Raw genomic sequence first — 18,482 nt, 5'->3', positions numbered from 1 at the left:
CAAACATGAAGCGACTCGACATATTCATTTTCAAAAGAATTCATTCTTGACATGGATGACCGACTGACATACTTTTCTTTTTTAAATCGCTTATCAAGGATGATATGTGAATGATATGAATTGCTTATCTGTAAAATGAGGGAAAACTGGCAAACTCAATTTCAAAAAATGGCAATGGCACGTTTATTACAACTTCCATGGATGAGAGAGAGAAACGATGCGCACAGAATGAATAGGGCGAGAGGGGGGGGGGAAGGATTGTATCTCGATAGCAAAGAAGAATACCATAAAAACAATCAATATAAGATATGATATCGATGAGGGGTCGGCAAGGATGATTTAAAAACGATGAAGAACCAAGAGGCAAATCGAGGAGAGAAATAAGAAAAAAAAAAAAAAAATAATAAAAAAACGGTTTGAAATATTCTCCAGAGGAAATACATGAAACACATAAGAGGGTTGAGGATGTAATAAACGGTGCTCCAGCTGAAAATAATATGGTTTTGTTGTGTGTGTGTGTGTGTTGTGTGTTAAACCATTTTATAATAAGAGGCAAATGCAGCTGAAACCGATCGGGAGGGAACGCACACATTTAATCAACGATAGCTATGGAAAAGACTTGACGTCTGGCATCTATTTGTCTTCCGAATCCAAAAACACTCATTCAAAAAAAGCAAAACTGTAAACAAGTTTTTTTTTCAAGGGGGTAATAAGGGGCGTGTGTGTGTGTGGAAGCCACGGGTTTTCTCTGAATGAAAAACAAAAAAATCCATCTGAGACGATTGAACTGGAAAACACCAATGACCCCCCGTCAGATAAACCAAAAAGAGGGAAATAAAACGCAAAGGAAAATGGACGCACAGAACCCCACAAATGCCTCCCGAGGTGTCATGGAACAATGTATGCTTGATTATGAATGCCTTAGGCCAGAACAATCCGGATGACAAAATCCCGACAGAGAAAATTTGGAAAAGGAAATAACGAGAAGGAATACATTCGACGCAACCGACTTGAGATGCTTTTTTTTCATCAGTTAGACGTCGTTTAGGATTAAATAAAAATCGAAAAATCGGGGGAAAATGTCGCTGTAAAAAGGAGGATTTTTCTTGGTTTGGATTTGAAACATTAACACTGAGGCCTCCTCCTCTCAATTGCCATAGTCCATGCACTGTCTTCGTTTTGAGATCGCTGGCTATGCATTTCTCTCGCCTTCTATTAAAGTACTTCAGTGCCCGAGGAGGCCTCTCTTAAGCTTCAAACGATGTGGGGAAAAAAAAGGGGGGAAATATTTATATAACGGGATATATAAATGGGAAGATGCACAAACGACAGTGTAATGAATCTGCCATCGGATCAAGAGAAACTGATATGTCCTGGGTGATTGGAGGGAGGGGCCTTACGTTCGCTTTCGCAGCTGCTGTGTGTTAATTTTTTTTAGGGTTAGGCTTGTCCGAATGTTGTGCTCGAACTCGAGGGGTAATAAAGGCACGCTGATGAGGGATGCTGGGAAAAAGGGAGGAGGGGGGCACATACAATCAGAAACCAAACGCTAAGGAAATGTGGCTAATGAACCAGCTGCAGGTGAGCAAAAAGTAGGTGTCAAAATCATAAGTTTCAAACGCGTGGCAAATTAAAAGAAAAACTCGAGCTACTCGTAATAAAGCTACTCAGCTAGACCATCAGGAGCTATTCCGACATGTTGTGGGGGTAGTGCAACGACACGCTGTTTATCGGAGACGAGAGATTTGAAAGAGACGAGGGGGGGGGGGATGTAACAAAGAAGAAAGAGAAAACGCTAAACGTTCTAGCAAAAACACACACACACACACATTCACGCACACATGCAAACACCGTCTGGGATATTTTGAAAAAAATAATAATAATGAATCAGTGATGAATGACAACTCCGTTTCAACGGCAGAGCGTGTTTATGTTTTTGCGCCTTTTTTCTTTTCTTTTCCACAACGTAAAAAATGATGCGTTGTCGCAGCTACGTCAATGTGATGAGATAATATTGGGGGGCGAGGGGATATAAAGAGAAGACATAATAATTCTATACAATCGTTTTTGTTTAACGAGCGACGAGTTTTTTTTTCTTTTCTTTTTTCTTTCAAATGGGGGGCGAGCAGCAACAGTTCAGCAGTTATAAAGATTGCATAATATGTACTCGGTCGCGTCAACAAATTTTCTGTTTCTTTCTTTCTTCTTCAGCCAAAGATGTCATTGTAAACAGATGAGGGGGGTGGTGGAGCGAGGAAATGTGTTGCTGCCCGGTTTCTTTAGTCTTATTATTTTCTTCCGCAAAGTTGTTTCATCTTTTACATCAGTGAATGAGGTGCCCAAGAAACTTACGGAGGAATATGAAGCACCAATCGGAAACAAATCACATTCAAAAGACGCAAACATCACACTCACACACATCATTTAACTGATATACCCCCCCGGTAACAAGAAACTTCCACACCTTTTCTTACTTTTTTTCCAGGTGAACAAAATTTAGAAAAAAAACAAAATGGATTTTTTCCCCCTCCGAAATAAGCAATCACTGCGCGGTCGACATAAGATTGGCGGTTTGTCCGCTATAGTTTAGTGAAGTCACGGTCTTTGCGGGCAGCTAAGTTCGACAATGCACACACCAGCGAGTTGCTAGATCAAAACTAAAAAAGAAATCAAATAGCAAAATGTTAATACTCTGAAACGCTCAGCGTAATATTTCTGTTGCTCGAGTAACTTACGGAGGATGGCATGGATCCAAAGGGGATCATGGGAGGAGGTCCCCCACCGCCAGCACCTCCTCCGCCGCCCAAATGAGGCGGGCCTTGCATTCCCTTGGCCGATCCGTCGTCTGCTTTTTCTTCTTCGCGTCGTTTCAAGCAAGCCGCCTTCGGATTCAAATTCCTCTCTGTAAAAATAAATGGGGAAATTTAGAACAAATTGAAACATTTCTCAAATGGAAAGAAATAAAAAGCGACAGAAAGTTACGAGAAGTATACAAATTTAAGCAGTTTTAGCCTTTCTAGTTGACCATGTTACCAAATTAAAACAATTTTAAACATCCAAATGATGTTATCAAATAAATAACATTTTAAAGGTAACATGTTCAAATAAAAAGGTTAAAGAAAAAAAAAATAACGTTGCAGTAATGGAATGGAGAATGTGTTAGTAAACAGTGGGATAACGAAAAAATTTATGATGGGTGTGGGAAAGGTTTCGGGATGGAAAAACAAAAATAGTAAATGAAGTTAAAAAAAAATGAACGGGGTTGGTGCATGCGCTCTCAAAGGCCAGGAATCAATAAAACGAAAAAGCAAAAATAATTTTTTTACATAAAAATGTTTACAATAGTAACGAAAATAAATAAAAAAATAAATAAATGGAAAAGCCACTAATGAAACGAGGTCGTGCACTGCGTTAATAAAAACGAATGAACACATTTAAAAGATCAAGTAAGGCGGGAAAGTTCAGTCGTTTGAATAGAACGGACCATGAAAAATCCACAATCGTCATCAAAGAAACTGAACTTTCGCGATTTGTTTTTTTGTTTTCGTCTTTGCTGAGACCAATAGAAAGAATGCAAGAAGAGACGAGAACATGTGCACATGTAATCGCACGTGGCAGTTGTGTGTTGCAGTACCTCGCACTTGCTGCTCGAGCTGCATGATGACCTCAACGGCCATGTTGAGGATGCCCAGTTTGGTTTGCGGCTTGTCCGACTTCAAATGCGTCATGCACATGCGCCCCAATTCCTTGAGCGCTTCGTTGATATCCCGGATTCGGATCCTAATTTTGGGGGTTCGGAGCGGGGTCGAAGGTAAAAAAAGGGGATGCGTGAAATGAGGGTGAAGGATGGGGTGGAGGTAAGTTATCGAAGAGAGTTGATTGGAAGAAGAGACAGAGATAGAGATAGAGAGAGAGAGAAAGAAAGAAAAGAGACACGAGACAGGCGAGAGAGAGAGAGAGAGAGAGAGAAGAGAGAAAAACAAAAGAAACGGGTTACTACTCGTTCTCTGACAACTACCTCTAACACGTTGTTCCAGCTGAGTGATGACGTCGACAGCCTGGTGAAGCACCGTCAACTTGGGCTGCGTCTTGTCAATCTTGAGATGCATTTGACACATGCGGCCTAACTCCTTGAACGCTTCGTTTATGTCTTTCACCCGCACTCTGACAGCCGGACAAGAGTGGATGAGGCATAACCGTAATTGTAACTATATTTACTAAATCTAATTCCAGCCAATATTTTCTCTCTCTCAAAAACTCGACTACACTCACGTCAATTCAACAACACAAAATGTCCTAGACCAAATCCCTAACTGACCACAAATTTGAAAAATTCAAGGGGAAAAGTTGTTCTTACCGCTCGCGAGCGTTGTTGGCTTGCCGCCTCTCCTTTTCTTTGACAACTTTGACGGCAGGATCCAGTCCTTCGTCGTCGTCATCATCCTCGTCATCACTACCAGCACTGCTTATAAACCCCGAGGTAAATGGGGTGGTCCAGGTAAAGAAAAGACAAACAAACAAAAAAAAAAAAAAAAACGAAAACAAAAAGAAATTCACCATTAGTATGATTGAAATGATTAACATTTTTGATGGTTTAAGTTAGAGGGCGAAGAATGGCCGAAGGTACGCACTACCTCCTAGAGCGTTTGCTGCTCTTGCTTGCGCCTCCATGGCTTGACGAGGTCGGGGTGTTGGCTGAAGCTCCGCCCAGCGATGAAATACGTCCGTCGAGCCCCAATTTGGCTTCGCTGCTGTCTGGATCTTTTCGTTTTTCTACAAGACAAAATATTTCAGAGATGAATTCAAGCCAACTCGCGTAACGTAACAATTCGAAATTACTTGAACTTGTAGGAGGAGCTTTCACTGTGGTAGGCAGGCCGTCGACCATCGGCCGATTCACGGAATCGTGGAGGGAGCCACCAAGAGAGGCGGGGCCCAAACTGCCGTAAGACGATGGGTGCCCGACTGTGCTGCTGACCGGATGATGTCCGCCCTAAGACACAAGAAAATGGCAGCGTAAACAACACGCGGGAAAATAATAATAATAAAGCCAATCGATTGAAATGTACCATGAGAGGTTCAAGGACGGGCGGGTAGGCGGCCATGATGCCGTTGGAATGTGACAAGGCGGGTGAAGGTCCGGCACCGGGTAACGCAGATTGCGGCCCACCACCGCCTACCGATTCGGCGTGATTCCGGAGAACGTTGATGGCATCGTCCAGTCTCTCTTCCATCCGAGTGGTCGCCTGATGAAAATTGCCATTTAACGGACTCGTAAGACTCTATTTTGTGGATGGTTAGTTTCAATTCAATTAAAATTTTATGTCGTCTAGCTCAGGGACAAAGAAAATAAACCAAAGTACGAAAGGTCTCCAGTAAAATAACAAGTAAAGAAGGAAGGAAAGAAACAAAGAAAAAGAAAATAAGGACAAACTACCTCAGTGTGATTCCTAAGAATGCCAATAGCATCGTCCAGTCGCTCTTGCTCGGGCATGCGACGAGCCTGGACATCCAAAAAAAAAAGTAGGAAGGACAAAAGAATTGTAACAAAAAAGAAAAATCAGAGAACAAATAGACAAATAAAAAAAAAAAGGTTTCGTCACACAAACACAAACTGAGGATAGAAAAGGTTTCGCATCATGTCGTTGGAACTAGAGAGCCGGAATAACAAATCCCCCACTTTGGGGTAAGCAAAAGCCAAGCAAAAACAAACAGGCCAGCACTTCCGTCAACAATCAACGCCAGCGCAAGAGACGCATTCAATCAAACTGAAAAGGAACTACTACTGGGACATCTGGCCGCGGGTTAAAAACGTACCATGTGGAGATTGCGCTCATTGTAGAGGGGAGAGGCGGTGTTGGCTACTCCGGCTGGATGCGTGTGCGGATGAGGAGGCCCATTCCACTGTGGCTGGTTCACCGACGTCAAGGGAGGAGGCGATGAGACGGGTGTAGTGGGATGCGAGCTGAAACTGCTCGTGCTCTGGTCAGCGGAATATATCTATTTAAATTTGATTGGCATTACGTTTACAATCCATGCTCTTCCGACATGACTAAAGCAGGGGAAAAAGAATGAAAGAAAAAAAGCAACTAACCGAAGCGAGAGCTTTGCCGAGAGCGTCGCCTGTCTGACCACCAGGGCCAGGCGGAGGACCTAAATTCGGACTGTGGCTGTACATAGAGGGAGATTGGACCGTGGCTCCCGATCCAGCCTGGACTACGCCAGACTGCGACACGGGACCACCCATGGGTCCCGTAGCTGAGTTGCGAAACGTGGACATGGGTGGAAGACCAGAGCTCATCAAATTATTGGGGCCGTTGTGATCCTGGGCTGGCGACAAAGCGACGTTATAGCCGCCCATTCCCGATGGATCGTGAATGGCTCCCGATCCCATTCCGTGCATACCAGGACCTGCTGCAAGGGAGAGAAAGAGAAGAAAAAAAAGAAAACGCGTTGAAAGTTGATGTTGGAATAAAGATGAACAAATTTTAAAACTGACTGAATATACCCTGTCCAGGGTAAGAGGGTTGTCCTCCCATGAGGGTGTTGGGTATGCCTCCACCTCCACCAGTGGGCCCACTGTTCATGAGCGGTGGAGTTGGCCCGACTTGTTGCTGCGATTGTTGCTGGCCACCGTAGCTACCATATGGGCCGGGTTGTAAGGGAGCGCCTCCGGCTCCGTTGGATGACCACGGATCTGCTGGATGTGTCGATCCATCACCTATGAATGCGCAAGAATTTCAATGATTAAATGATGAACGAATGGCTTTAGCGAGATAAACCCCAAAACCACTGACGCTTTGTTTATTGACCCATTGGGTGGGCTCACAACAGCTGGGCCGTCTACCAATCCTGACCGACGTCTATTTACTCGGTTAGGCAGACGCGACAAAAACCTTTGAAGTAAAGGCCGATCCATCAACTGGAAATAAGATTTCCAAAGATATTCTTCCGGGAAACAACGCCTGGACAAGTGTAGGCACCCACCCAAAAAGGACCTCCCGTAGGAGGATTGGATCACCACCAACACCTCCTCTACTTCGCCGATTCTGCCATTCATTACATCGCCAAGAAAAGTGATAAGGTCCTGTGAGCTATTTGAATCGCTTCATTGCCTTCACGTCATTCAAGGTGCGTCCCCATTCTCATTGACAATCTCATCTCATCAGGTAGTTGTTTATTTGTAACAGGAAATTGGACTGATCATTTTACCCATAAAATAGGAGTCGCCGTAGAGCCCACCTCCGGGCTTGGGTGAAGTGTACCGCGGAGAGTCCTGGGGAAAGTCCATATTCTCCGATCCATACTAAACATGAAAAGAGAAAAGGAATTTTGATGATTAGTCCAAAGATGTGGAAGAAAACAAGAAAAACAACACAAAATTTCTTCTTTTTTAGACGGGCGATCGAGAAAAAATGAATGGTGTCACGAATCTAACCGAAACAGGTCTGTTGGGATAAGCGGGACTGATGGGCGAGGGAGTGGCCGGACTGGGAGTCGGTGTAGGTGTCAATGGGCTGTTGCCACCAACGGGCGAGGAAACGGCCGGATTATTACTACCGGCCGTCCAGTAGTGCGGATTTCTCCGTCGAGCAATCACATCAAACGTTTGACGGACAGGGGGGATTGTCGTCGCAGTGGGTGGTGGCGCGCTAGTCGCCCAGCCATTATTATTACAATTATTGCCGTAATTACTGTTCCAGGCGCTATTCGACTGAGTCTGAATCACATTTCCGGCTTGATGGTAAGCCATTGTCACATTAGGGGGTGCAACAGTCGTTCTGTTGGGTAATCCAGGCATGTTGTAACACGGATTTAATGGCACAATTAAAAACCAAACAACTGGAACCGAGGAGAAAAGAGTCTATCTGTGAAGAGGTGAGTGGCTCAATTTAATGAGAAACCCAGGGCTCCCAGTAACACTTTAGAGGCATTCCATCGTTGTAGAATCGTCGATGGAAGAAATTTCAAAAAATAATAATAATAATATGTCCGTCGGGAATGTTGCGCACAGGTTGGCACCGAGTTAGAAGCAGGACTGACCGGCTGGGCTCGGTGCTTTTCCAATCCCCCCTCTCGTATCTCTCTCTCTCTCCACCGAACTACGTTTTTCTTCTCCTAGAAATGTGAAGCCCCGCCTCCCCCTTGGCTGGTCAAATGTGTCTTTGGGAGGGTTCCTCCGCGGGTCCCACTTTCCAGCCCAACGGGTCGAGGTTCTTCGACAGCGATGCCATCTACTGTGCAAATGATCGCCCCACGCGAATCTGACCATCTACTAAGCCACGCCAACAAGCAGAAAAGCAGCTAGGGGAATCGTCTTTTTTTTTATTCTGTGATATCATCCGTTTCGATCAAGGCTAGAAGAGAGAAAAAACAAAAGAAACCGGCTGCCATTGTTGCCGAAAGGTAATCCGACGGACAGGTTGGGCTTTTCCGGACGACATTGATGACTTTGGTGTGGCTGCCTTCTTGTCTAGTGAAGTTGTAGCATGGGCTTTGGCAAATATTCAAATTCTTGTTTAACACACACACACACTCGCACGAAAGACCCTAGTGATGGATGGCGATGTGGCCACTCCTGGAATAATTGCAGAGCTCCTTTCTCTTTTCCTATTATCAAGTTACCAATTCTCAAATAGAATTTGTTAAAAGAAAAAAAAAAGAATCAAGTCGTTTAGAATCTAACGAGTTCAAGGCGTGGCTCCTGGTCAAAGAATCATAAAAAAAACTCTTTGACAATCATACGAGAAAAAAAATTGTCCTGGAAGAGTCAAGTGGCTGCTGCTGCTGATCATGGGAAAGTTTCCACGACGAGGCCAAGAAAAATGTCGAAAAGCTTTTTCCCTTCTTCTTCTTCTCTTGCATACCGAAATCCGACGACCTTTTCAGACTTGTTGGGGGTCTTGGGAAAAAAAGAAACAAAGTGTATAGTAAGTAGACGAAAGAAAAGAAGCTCGGAGGCAAAGACATAAAGAAGTGTCATAGCCCCGAGGATAAGTTGTCGAGACCCCGCCTAGTTTGGCACCAAGCAGTCTGGGAACTTGGGGGAATTCTTTGTCTCTCTGGGAAAAACCTCATCAGTTTTGATCAGAGGGGGGAAATCATTTTCTTCATTCACATCGGCAAACTACTATCACGATTTTGATTTCTCTCTCTCGGGAAAATCGTACGTCAAACTAACGATAGATTTCGCACTAAAAACGACGAGGGAATTCAAGTTTGGCTCGTTATTCAATGGCCCAAATGTTCCCCTAAGAGACTACCTATTTTCCCCTCCCAACACCAGAAGAACAAAAAGGTGTGAAAGCTTTTGTTAAAAGTCCTCCAAGTTCCTAAAAACAAAATGGCCGAAAGGTCTCGAGGGGAAGCTTTAAAAAAAAAAGGTGTTGGGACCAATGGCCCCCGCCAAAAAATAAAACTTTGAAAAAAAAGGGACGATAAAGAATGAAAAAAATCTCTTTTTTCTTCTTCTTCTTCTTTTGGTTAACAGCACACCTGAAAAGATTTTGAAAAAGTGGGAATCCGCCATGTGCTGCACCCAACAAACACCCGAGTCCCGCAAATTTCCCAACCATGTCGACATCGTTGATCAAACCTGTCGTTTTCGATTCCGTAAGCACGCCCAGCTGAAATGTTGCGATGACTGACGATTTTTGGCTATATTTGGATTCGGCTCCTAACTGAAGATCGTCATTAGTATTCCCAGCTCGGAGCGGAGCCCGTATATACGTTTAGCCCTAGGTGACACTGTGGGGCTCGGCATTCTTGAACTCTTGTAGCTGACAATCAATTTTAAGTGACGTTAAAAATCTAAACGGGATGTTGGGCAACCGAAAAACCGGATGGCTACAGTGTGGTGTCATCAACATATGATACAATGACTTTTTTTTCTTCTTCTTCTATTCATTTCTTTTTTTATTATTCGAAATGAAATAAAAACGGGTGTTGGGTATCACGCTTGTCCATGTTTGCATTGATAGTGTGACAACGGTTCCTAACCGTCAGGAGTAGGTGTGGCGCGGTAGGCTTTAAAAATATGACAAGCTAGTAGAATATCATATTGCCATCGATGTGATAAAAAAAGGCTATCGGGAACTTTAAAAAATTCTCTTTCCCCTATTCGATTGCTCTTTTTTTGCATCTCGAGAAGCCGGATGTTAAAGATCCAATTGAAAAGAGCCGTCTTTCTTTACATTGATAATGTGACGTCACATGATCTCTTATCGCGGGAGGATAATAATAATTATAATGATAATAAAAAAAATGGCATACACCTCTCTCACCCCCCAATCATCGGACATCCGGAATCCAACACCCATATTTTTAGCGGTTTATTATTTAGGGGTGTGTGTGTGTGTACTGTGTAGAGATGAAGGAATAAAATAGGCACACAAAAGAAAGAAGACGTGATTTGGATGGTATGTGAAACTTGACGACGAACCCTAGAAATGCAGAAAGCTTTTCTGCCGCCATACCATTTTCAGTGAGGGAAATGGGATATCGTTGTTAGTATCATCATCATTATCGTGATCGCCGTGTGATTGGACATTCTAGAAGAATGGAGGAATCTCATTTCGTTCCTGTTGAGACTGGCTCCCGCTGCGGGTGGGGAAAGAGAAACATTCGATTCGGACGTTCATAAAAGACAAAAAAAAATGCCACAGGGATCACGTGACTTGACAACACAAAAAAGAAAAAACGGGGCCACAGAAACCCTCCGGACCAGACAGCGCGGCGCCACCAAAATCCAAAATAGGTAAAAGTGATTTTTTGTTTTGATTTTTTTGTTGTTGTTTAAAAAATAAGAAAAACTTGTCGAGATTTTCCTTTTGTTTGTTGTTTTTCGAGAAAATTCGAATTTTTCTCAACAATCAGAAGGAAATGGTTGCAAGCCATAAAAGAATGAAAATCAAATGAAAACGAACACAACTCGACAAGAGAGAACAAGGAAAACTAGACAGTGGAATGAAAGAAACATTGAAGGAAAAAAATAAAATAAAATCAAGGAAATCGTCTTTATCCTCTCAACAGAAAAAGAACTTTAAAACCCCCCAATTCGAGAAGAAGAAGTGGAAAAAATAAAAGTATATAAAAATGGGGTCCCCCTTGCTCATCGAGTTCTCCCCTCTCAAGTTCTCCTAAATACGACCCGTAGCGCCCAAGGTCATAACACAAAAGAAAATGGCGTCAATTCCAAGCCCAGAGGAATATTTTACTGGTTAGTTCATCAGTTAAGCGCGTTTTTATTTTACATTTTTCTTTATAAAAATGCCATCAACAAGAAAAAAAAGTTGTTCCTTCAGAATGAATTTTTCGACCGGCAAACACAGTCCGATCGCTAATGCGTAAAAAATGGATCCATTATAAAAAATTGGGACTCGGCAACATAGGGCAAGACAACCCAAATGTTCCTATCTTGTCATGACTAAATTAAGGAAACGGGAAGTTCATTGGCCATAAATGAAAAATATTCGATTTGAGCGCCACCTATTGAAGACTTGGGAAATCCCTTAATACGCCATCTGACGGTCAAAACATTCAACTCAAATCTGGAAATTTCTAGAAAATTTCGGTCGCGCATGGAAGTGTGAGGAAAAAGTAAATTGTTTCAAAGCGGAGCTAAACGTATGGGAAGAGGGAGAAGCGAAACAATTAAAATAGGGAAAGAAAGGGGTGGATGAGCAGAGCCAATGAAAACGACTTTTGTATAATCCAACGGGGCTCGAAAATGTTGGCAGAGCAAGACAATAAACTAATCGCACAGAAACGGAAATGGCTAAGTCAAACGAAGAGAATCAATTTACAGGGTCGAAACAACGCCAGCAACAACTGCGCCGGAGAGAGGGGGAAAAACCTACACAACCAAAGTACAAATAATTTCGAATGATTTAGTTGAAATGAGGGGCCTTAAAACCGAGGATCGCCGTGGTTATATTTTTATTTTAAATACATCTTTCAATCAGGAGAACGATTAGCCAAGAATTTAAGCTCGGTAACCACATGGCTTAATGAAGTCTAGACATTTCCACGTTGATGATTTCTTTCTTGTTAGAAGGAAAAAAATATAAAAAAAAGACGGTCAAAACAAACGACCAAAAAAGAAGTCGGGAGATGGTCGTTTCTCTACACTTTGGTGGATGGCAGATGGCACAGGGAGCCCTAACCGACTTGTAGCTCGAGGCGAAATCGGGTTAAAAAGGGCAACATCTGAAGTTGTATATTCTTTAATCCTGAAAAGTGAAAAGGTTTCGGATTGCAACAAAAGATTTTTCTTGGGTGCCCCCCTCCAGCACCACCACCACCCAACTGGCCCGGCAACAATAGTGCAGCAGCAGTTGACAGAGCCACCAAGATGAGTCTAGGGATTCAACATGTTGTCCAGGAAGAGTTTGACATTTGAACTCGTCCGGTTTGTCATAAGAGACGATGGCTCGAGCGCGGAAGTTATCCGGCGGAAACACGTGCGACAAACCTGGCGTTAAATTCAATTTTCATTTTCTCTTGGGGGGGGGGGGGGGGTTTGTTCACGGGAGGTGCCAAAGGAAGAAGAAGAAAAATCTTCCAATGTGTCCAGGTTGCACATGAGAATCTACGGCCCATTAATTCATAGTCTCGTCACAGTCGGGTGATTGGGTTCTGAGATTATGGCTAGTTTCGCATCGTCTCGTTCTGGTCGCCCGCACTACGAGGACCGTGATCTTGTTTGGGGCACACCGCACATTACGGTAAACCCCCCCAACTCGAGGCCCAACAACAACAACAACAACAATCATCGTCGGATTGAAACCAAGGGAAACAAAGAAACTATTCTAGCGGTCGACCTGGCAACTGTACATTTCCCCATTAGCTTGGTGGTCATACGAATATAAAAAGAAAAAAAGACCAAAGACTTCTTCCAAGGTTTTTTCGCCGACGTTTCTTCCGGAAGTCCGTCGTGAGAGAATCACTATCCTCTACGCAAATTCCAGGAACAAAACGATGGTAAGACACGAGAGAGAGAGAACCCATCGAACCCGGCCAGTCTTGTTTTCTCTAGTAATAAAACTTGATAACGAGCTCCACTCTTAACGAAATAGAGCGGCTTGGAAAAAATAAAAATAAGAAACAAAGCAGCTCACGCCATCGTTGGACGGCTCCGGGCGGTAAAGAGACTTGGGAGAATAATGCACTTGAAATAAATTTCGGCCAGCAGATTACAACGCATAGACTACTCCAACACCTGTTGGCTTCTTCTTCTTCCAATGTTTCATGTTGTTACTTTGAATAAATTCGCCTCAATGAGAAACAAAGAAGAACTGGTGACCGTGTGAATATTCAACTGAAACGAGTCCATCACAGATATAAATCCGATATGTCGCAACCTCCTACCTACTTAATAAATTCATCGTGCATATCATTAAAAAAACAAAGAGACTTTACAGTCATCGTGAAATGGTCGTTCGTCGCCAAGATGTCGTCTGTCGAGTGGCTCAACGGCTGTCGCATTCGGGCACAAAGTGTCACACGTAAAAACCCCAGCACGATGACTGTCTATCTGGGATTTTGATTGATTACTTGATAAGAATATTTCCTAGTCCTTCAAACAAAAGATTGACCAAGAGTGGCTAGGAGAAAAAAGAAAAGAAGGATGCCGGTCATTCAAATTCCTGGACGGCAGGTGGCCACATGGTGGTAGTAGCTGCCGTGTGTGTGTGTGTGTGGTGGCGTGTGTTGAACTCTGTACACCCTCTCTCTCTCCCCTTCTAAAAAAGTCTACCAGCTGCTCTTTCTTTCTCTTCTCTCGTTTATCGCTCGTCTTCCTTCTCTACTGCTATTCATCTAGACTCTGTACTCTACACCATTATTCGATCGCTACCTGTTGGGCTGGCGAGGGGGGGGCGACACGAAAAACTAGAGCACACAGGAAACGTATAGGACCCGAAAAATACCTGATGCATCGTCGATGAATTGGCCATCATGCCATCGTAATTGGCAGGAGCGTAGCCTCTGCGAGAAGATGTCGACGCAGCGGCGGAAAAGGCAGCATCAAAGACACCGGACAGGGAAGAACTACCATCCTGGTGATGATAGTCGTAGCCCATCATCGTGGCAGATGAACTCGTTTGATAGCGTTCCACCATTCCGTTCGTCATAATTTGTACCCAAACAAATAATTCCCAATTCACTTAAACACACTACACGTGACTTGATGTCATTTAAAGTTTGGCCGACAACGAGAGGCTCAACGAGAGCCAACCTTCACGGACGCTACAAAGCCAACAACTGACGGATGAAAAGGGCCCAAACAACAAGACACACACACACACATCGGAAAATGTCCCGAGGGTAAACACACGCACGCACATCGGCGGCGGGGGACGCCCAAAAACAGGCGACGCCATCCAGCTCGGGGCCCGACGAAAGCAAGGAGAATGAGAGAACATATGATTGTCCATTCGCTCCTCCTCCCACGCTAGTTATTCACTTACTTCTCTCTCTCTCTCTCTCTCTCCCCTCCGTTTTTTGGAAAAAAAAGTAAAATATAGAAGTGGGGGAGGATAATTTGTAGTAGAGGGCGCTATTGTCCTCTACACTGTTGCCGTCTCTCAAGATATTTCAAAATAGAGAACCTTTTTTCAAATCTTTTTTTAAAAAAGTACTTCATTACTTTTGAATTTTGACGAAGAAAAAAAAGAGGGGAGAGCCAGCAGATCGTGTTACTAACTGTCGCTGTGAAGAAAGAGCTCAAGACGACCACCAAAAAAAGTACAGAGTAAAGAAGAAGAAAAAATAATACGACACCCTCCAACAGCTTTTTTCTTTCCCATAAAAATGTAGAAGTTTCTTATTCTAGTGACGGATAAATGGATATTTTATACATAAATTTGGCAACGCCGTTCATTTCGACATGCATGAAAAGAGAGGGAGAAAAAAAAGGAATCATCAACAAGCCTATAATTAGCCAGCCAACAGAAAACCCATCAAAAATTTGGCTAACAGACTGTTGCTCTCTAACGATATCGATAAAGCTCTCCAGAACGTCCGTAACCTCGATATTCTATTAATACACGCATCTTCTTTTTTCTTCTTCTCTCTCTTTCAATCGTATTAATGAGTAGGAGTTTGATTTATTTCTTTTGCTGAATACGAGAAGATCACAGTTTTTGTGTATAAGAAATTCGAAACAGGGTTTCAGGCCGTTGCTCTCCTTTTTTTGAAGCACGTGGAGGAACCGAAAACCCCCTTCCCCATTGCAGAGAAAATGAGACAAACCATTAGTACAGACACACACACACACGGCGAAATTTAGAAAAAAAAAGGAGCTGTGTAATGGTTACGAGCGTTAAAAAAGACTGGAGCTTCTCTGTCTTCACTTTCCGTCGAAAAATCATGTGTGAGAACCCTCCTTCAGTTTGCGGTCGTCATTTTTCCACCCACTCTTTTAACTTGCCTTAATGTCGCACGCGGCCTTCATTTGTTTTGTTGTTGTTTTTCCGAGTTCGTTGAACGTCATCAACCTAATGACTGCGGCAACAGTTGGACGGGCCGAGATTTTACAACTTATATAAAGAGTTTTAAGTTCCATCGAGCGTCCTGAAACCTGTTGAGTCTACCTGACCACTTAAAAACCAAAAAAAGAGCAACTGTTTCGATGACTGGGTTTTCATTTTTATTCCTTTACACATTTCGATGGTCGGCATTCTGATTTGTTTCCAGTATGCGGTTTCACTTTTTCTTCCCTAGTGGCGATTCACTTGGCTGCACAACAGCAGTGACCGGAACGCATGAGAATAATCATTCATCACGGAACCGGATGCAAAGAACCTATCAAACACTATGTGACAGTGTCTTACTGTTCAACATGAATCATAAATGCTTGAGGTGGGATTGGAAAAGGTTGAGAGACGAAGCCAAATTTTTCTCTTTACGATCAACCTATCACTATCGGTCATGACGCTGGTTTTACTGCCTTTCAATATTAAAAATGACTTACCCATGGCTGAGGCACTAAATCCATTCCATCCGTTGTGTGTTCTGTCATTCCACCCTGCAGAGAAAAAAGAAGTCGACAATTAGAGCAAAACTTTGAGTAATCTATCTTCGTGGCAGTACTTCTTTTTTCCTCTTTGCTGGGCCAGAGTTGGGGGCTTGTCTGGAAGGATGTCCAAAAGGGAAGTATGGAGTTTCGTTGCCATAGCCATCCATGGGACCCGCTGTGCCTGATGCATAAGCTGCAGGTGGACCGTAGGCCTGGCATAAAGAAAGACACATTACAAATAACCGCACTCCAGCAACTAAAATGAAACAACTGTGGAGCTCGTCTCACCATTCTGTTATCCATTCCAGCGTATGCAGGAGGAAAATTTGGTTTATCTATATATTGAAAAAGAGTAGTAATTAAAACCAAGACTATAATATACAACAACATTGAAAGAAATGTTGCTCAAATCAGTCGATCACTTGTGTGTTGGTATAAACTCCCGCGAGTTTGCTTTCCACTACAACTAGAATGATTGTTTTGGAATTGAAATTTCAGTATTTAAAAAAATTTGTACCTGGCTTGGATAGATTATTTGACGTTATTTTGTTAAAACAATTTTGGAATACTTCGTAGAGGTGAAGAGGACCATTTCCATCATCATCACTGTTGGCCGCCATCTTGGCTCTTGTTTTCAAGCGTTTTTCCCCCCGACTATTTATCCACACACACTCACACACACAACTACACACACGCTACACACACTACACGACGCACGCAAGTATATCCCAGTGTTGGCGAAAGTATTTTTTAAAAAAATTCAACTCGTTCCAAATAATTCACTAGTTGAGTTGGCGTCAATTTCACACGGATAAGAAACCCGCCCCACGAACCCCCGATGAAAAAAAAAATTAGAATAAAGTCGGCTTCGGTGTGTGAGTGTGTTAGAAGACTGTCAAAGGAAACATCACACTCGTGTGTATATTCCCCCCTGATACACGGGGGCGCGCAGAGCACAGCAGCAGAGCAGCCCAACAAAAGAAAATTTCCTTCCCATTCCCCCTTTTCCCAGCTACTACGGGATCGGACGCTCACAAGCCTCTTCTACAGCGGCGTGCGCATCTGAACTTCTTTTCGTTTTTAAAAAATTTCCACTTTTTCAGTTGTTAACGACAGTTTAGTTTAATGATTCTCGAAAGGTTACACGTGTATGATGCTTTATATGTAAAAATAATCTGATCTGATCCGGCATCTATTTTCAATGGTTGGTTTTGTTCAGTCAGCATGGAAATGAATTCCGCGAAGGTTGAACAAAGGGTTCAATGTTTCCTCGGCAAGAAATTCGGGTATAGCTCGCTGGGAAATAAATTTGACTCGACATTCACGCTAGATTAAAGACTGCACATCGTCTTCTTTTGAAAAGTCAAGAAGTGAGTCTTTTTTTTTCGGTCCTATTTAAGTCAAATGTTGGCCAGAGAGATGAATCTTGTCAGCGCATTCACAAGTCGGCGGTTTTTCTTTTTGAGGAAAAGGTTTACGACCAACGCATTTCCGCTTCAGACGGGAATCGTTCGGTAACTCCAGTGATCATTTCTTGAAAAACGGCAGTGAAACGGTAACTGTTGCTGCTAGATTGACGATCAACAGCCGGATGTTTTATTGTCTCTTTATACTTCCCTCAACAAACTATGGTCATATGTAATAGAAGAAAATAAGAGATCATAAACTAGTGAAAGTTTCATCAAGTCAAAACTGGATGCCCTTTGATGTCATAAACAAGACGACAATCAGGCTTCTTCTAACTATGATTACATTGGAGAATAAAGAGGGGAGGGGATGGCATAAGAAAAGTAATTTAACTAATAGAAGAAAAAACAAAGCGGCCCTTGTGAAAAAGCCGCTTTGTTTAGAGGCTCTGTCGGAGCGGAAATTGCGATTAGGCTATTTCTCAGAAAACAGCTGTCTGCACTCCAGTATGAATCAAGAAAAGGTAGAGAGTAGAGCGCGTTTTTATTGAACCTACTTAAAAATAAAAAAAAGCTAAGGCCGTCGTTCAATAATTATCAAGCAGCGGCTAATACTGTACGCTTCATCGCTGCCTTGGTGGTCGCGATGACCTAGCTCTTTTTTTCTAAACAAACACATTTTCATTACCGGAACCTTATTTTTTCCCCATCCAGAAAAATAGATATAAAACACAAATAAGAACCCGGCGACGACGAGAAATTTTCGTGATGTAAAGTATCAATAAAAATTCGAGCGTTGATGGGGCTTTTCTGAGTATCACAGTTTCAAACGGCTTCCACCGTGAAAATACCAATGTCCTGGTTTGCCCAAGATTTACAGTCAACTAACTGGTTCTCGGTGTACTCCTGTACTCCTGTTGCGAGGGAATTTCTTCCTAAAGAGATTGTGAAATTATATTTTTTTCTTTTTTAGAAAAAAAGTGCCACGTTGTATTTTCGTACGGATCAAGGTATATCTGACGGTTTATAACGCAACGACGACACACCAAACTGAGGAG

The 18,482-nt window shown here is 42.9% G+C and overlaps 1 protein-coding gene across 18 annotated transcripts; it reads right to left on the bottom strand.

Annotated features, from left to right (window-relative positions):
- Window positions 1–155: 155 nt before the first annotated feature.
- On the bottom strand, window positions 156–16,999 carry LOC124313861 (transcription factor 12-like). Of its 18 annotated transcripts, XM_046778765.1 has the most exons (16): window positions 16,536–16,999; window positions 16,307–16,353; window positions 16,093–16,230; window positions 15,974–16,027; window positions 7,213–7,306; window positions 6,500–6,721; window positions 6,095–6,414; window positions 5,818–6,000; window positions 5,438–5,503; window positions 5,070–5,282; window positions 4,840–4,993; window positions 4,632–4,773; window positions 4,358–4,465; window positions 3,635–3,780; window positions 2,736–2,902; window positions 156–2,657 (listed from the first exon to the last, which is right to left on the bottom strand). In XM_046778765.1, exons 1-16 carry the CDS (start codon window positions 16,636–16,638, stop codon window positions 2,652–2,654), a joined length of 2,163 nt encoding a protein of 720 aa, XP_046634721.1. In that variant the 5' UTR covers window positions 16,639–16,999; the 3' UTR covers window positions 156–2,651. The 18 variants fall into 18 exon arrangements, with proteins under 18 accessions (XP_046634721.1, XP_046634763.1, XP_046634642.1 ...); XM_046778807.1 differs by lacking the exons at window positions 15,974–16,027; window positions 16,093–16,230; window positions 16,307–16,353; window positions 16,536–16,999 and adding an exon at window positions 13,929–14,273; XM_046778686.1 differs by lacking the exons at window positions 3,635–3,780; window positions 15,974–16,027; window positions 16,093–16,230; window positions 16,307–16,353; window positions 16,536–16,999 and adding exons at window positions 4,019–4,164; window positions 7,439–8,038.
- Window positions 17,000–18,482: the final 1,483 nt, after the last annotated feature.

This window comes from Daphnia pulicaria, chromosome 1 (genome assembly GCF_021234035.1).
Source record: "Daphnia pulicaria isolate SC F1-1A chromosome 1, SC_F0-13Bv2, whole genome shotgun sequence".
Taxonomy (NCBI): domain Eukaryota; kingdom Metazoa; phylum Arthropoda; class Branchiopoda; order Diplostraca; family Daphniidae; genus Daphnia; species Daphnia pulicaria.
This window is presented reverse-complemented; position numbering and strand designations above follow the sequence as displayed.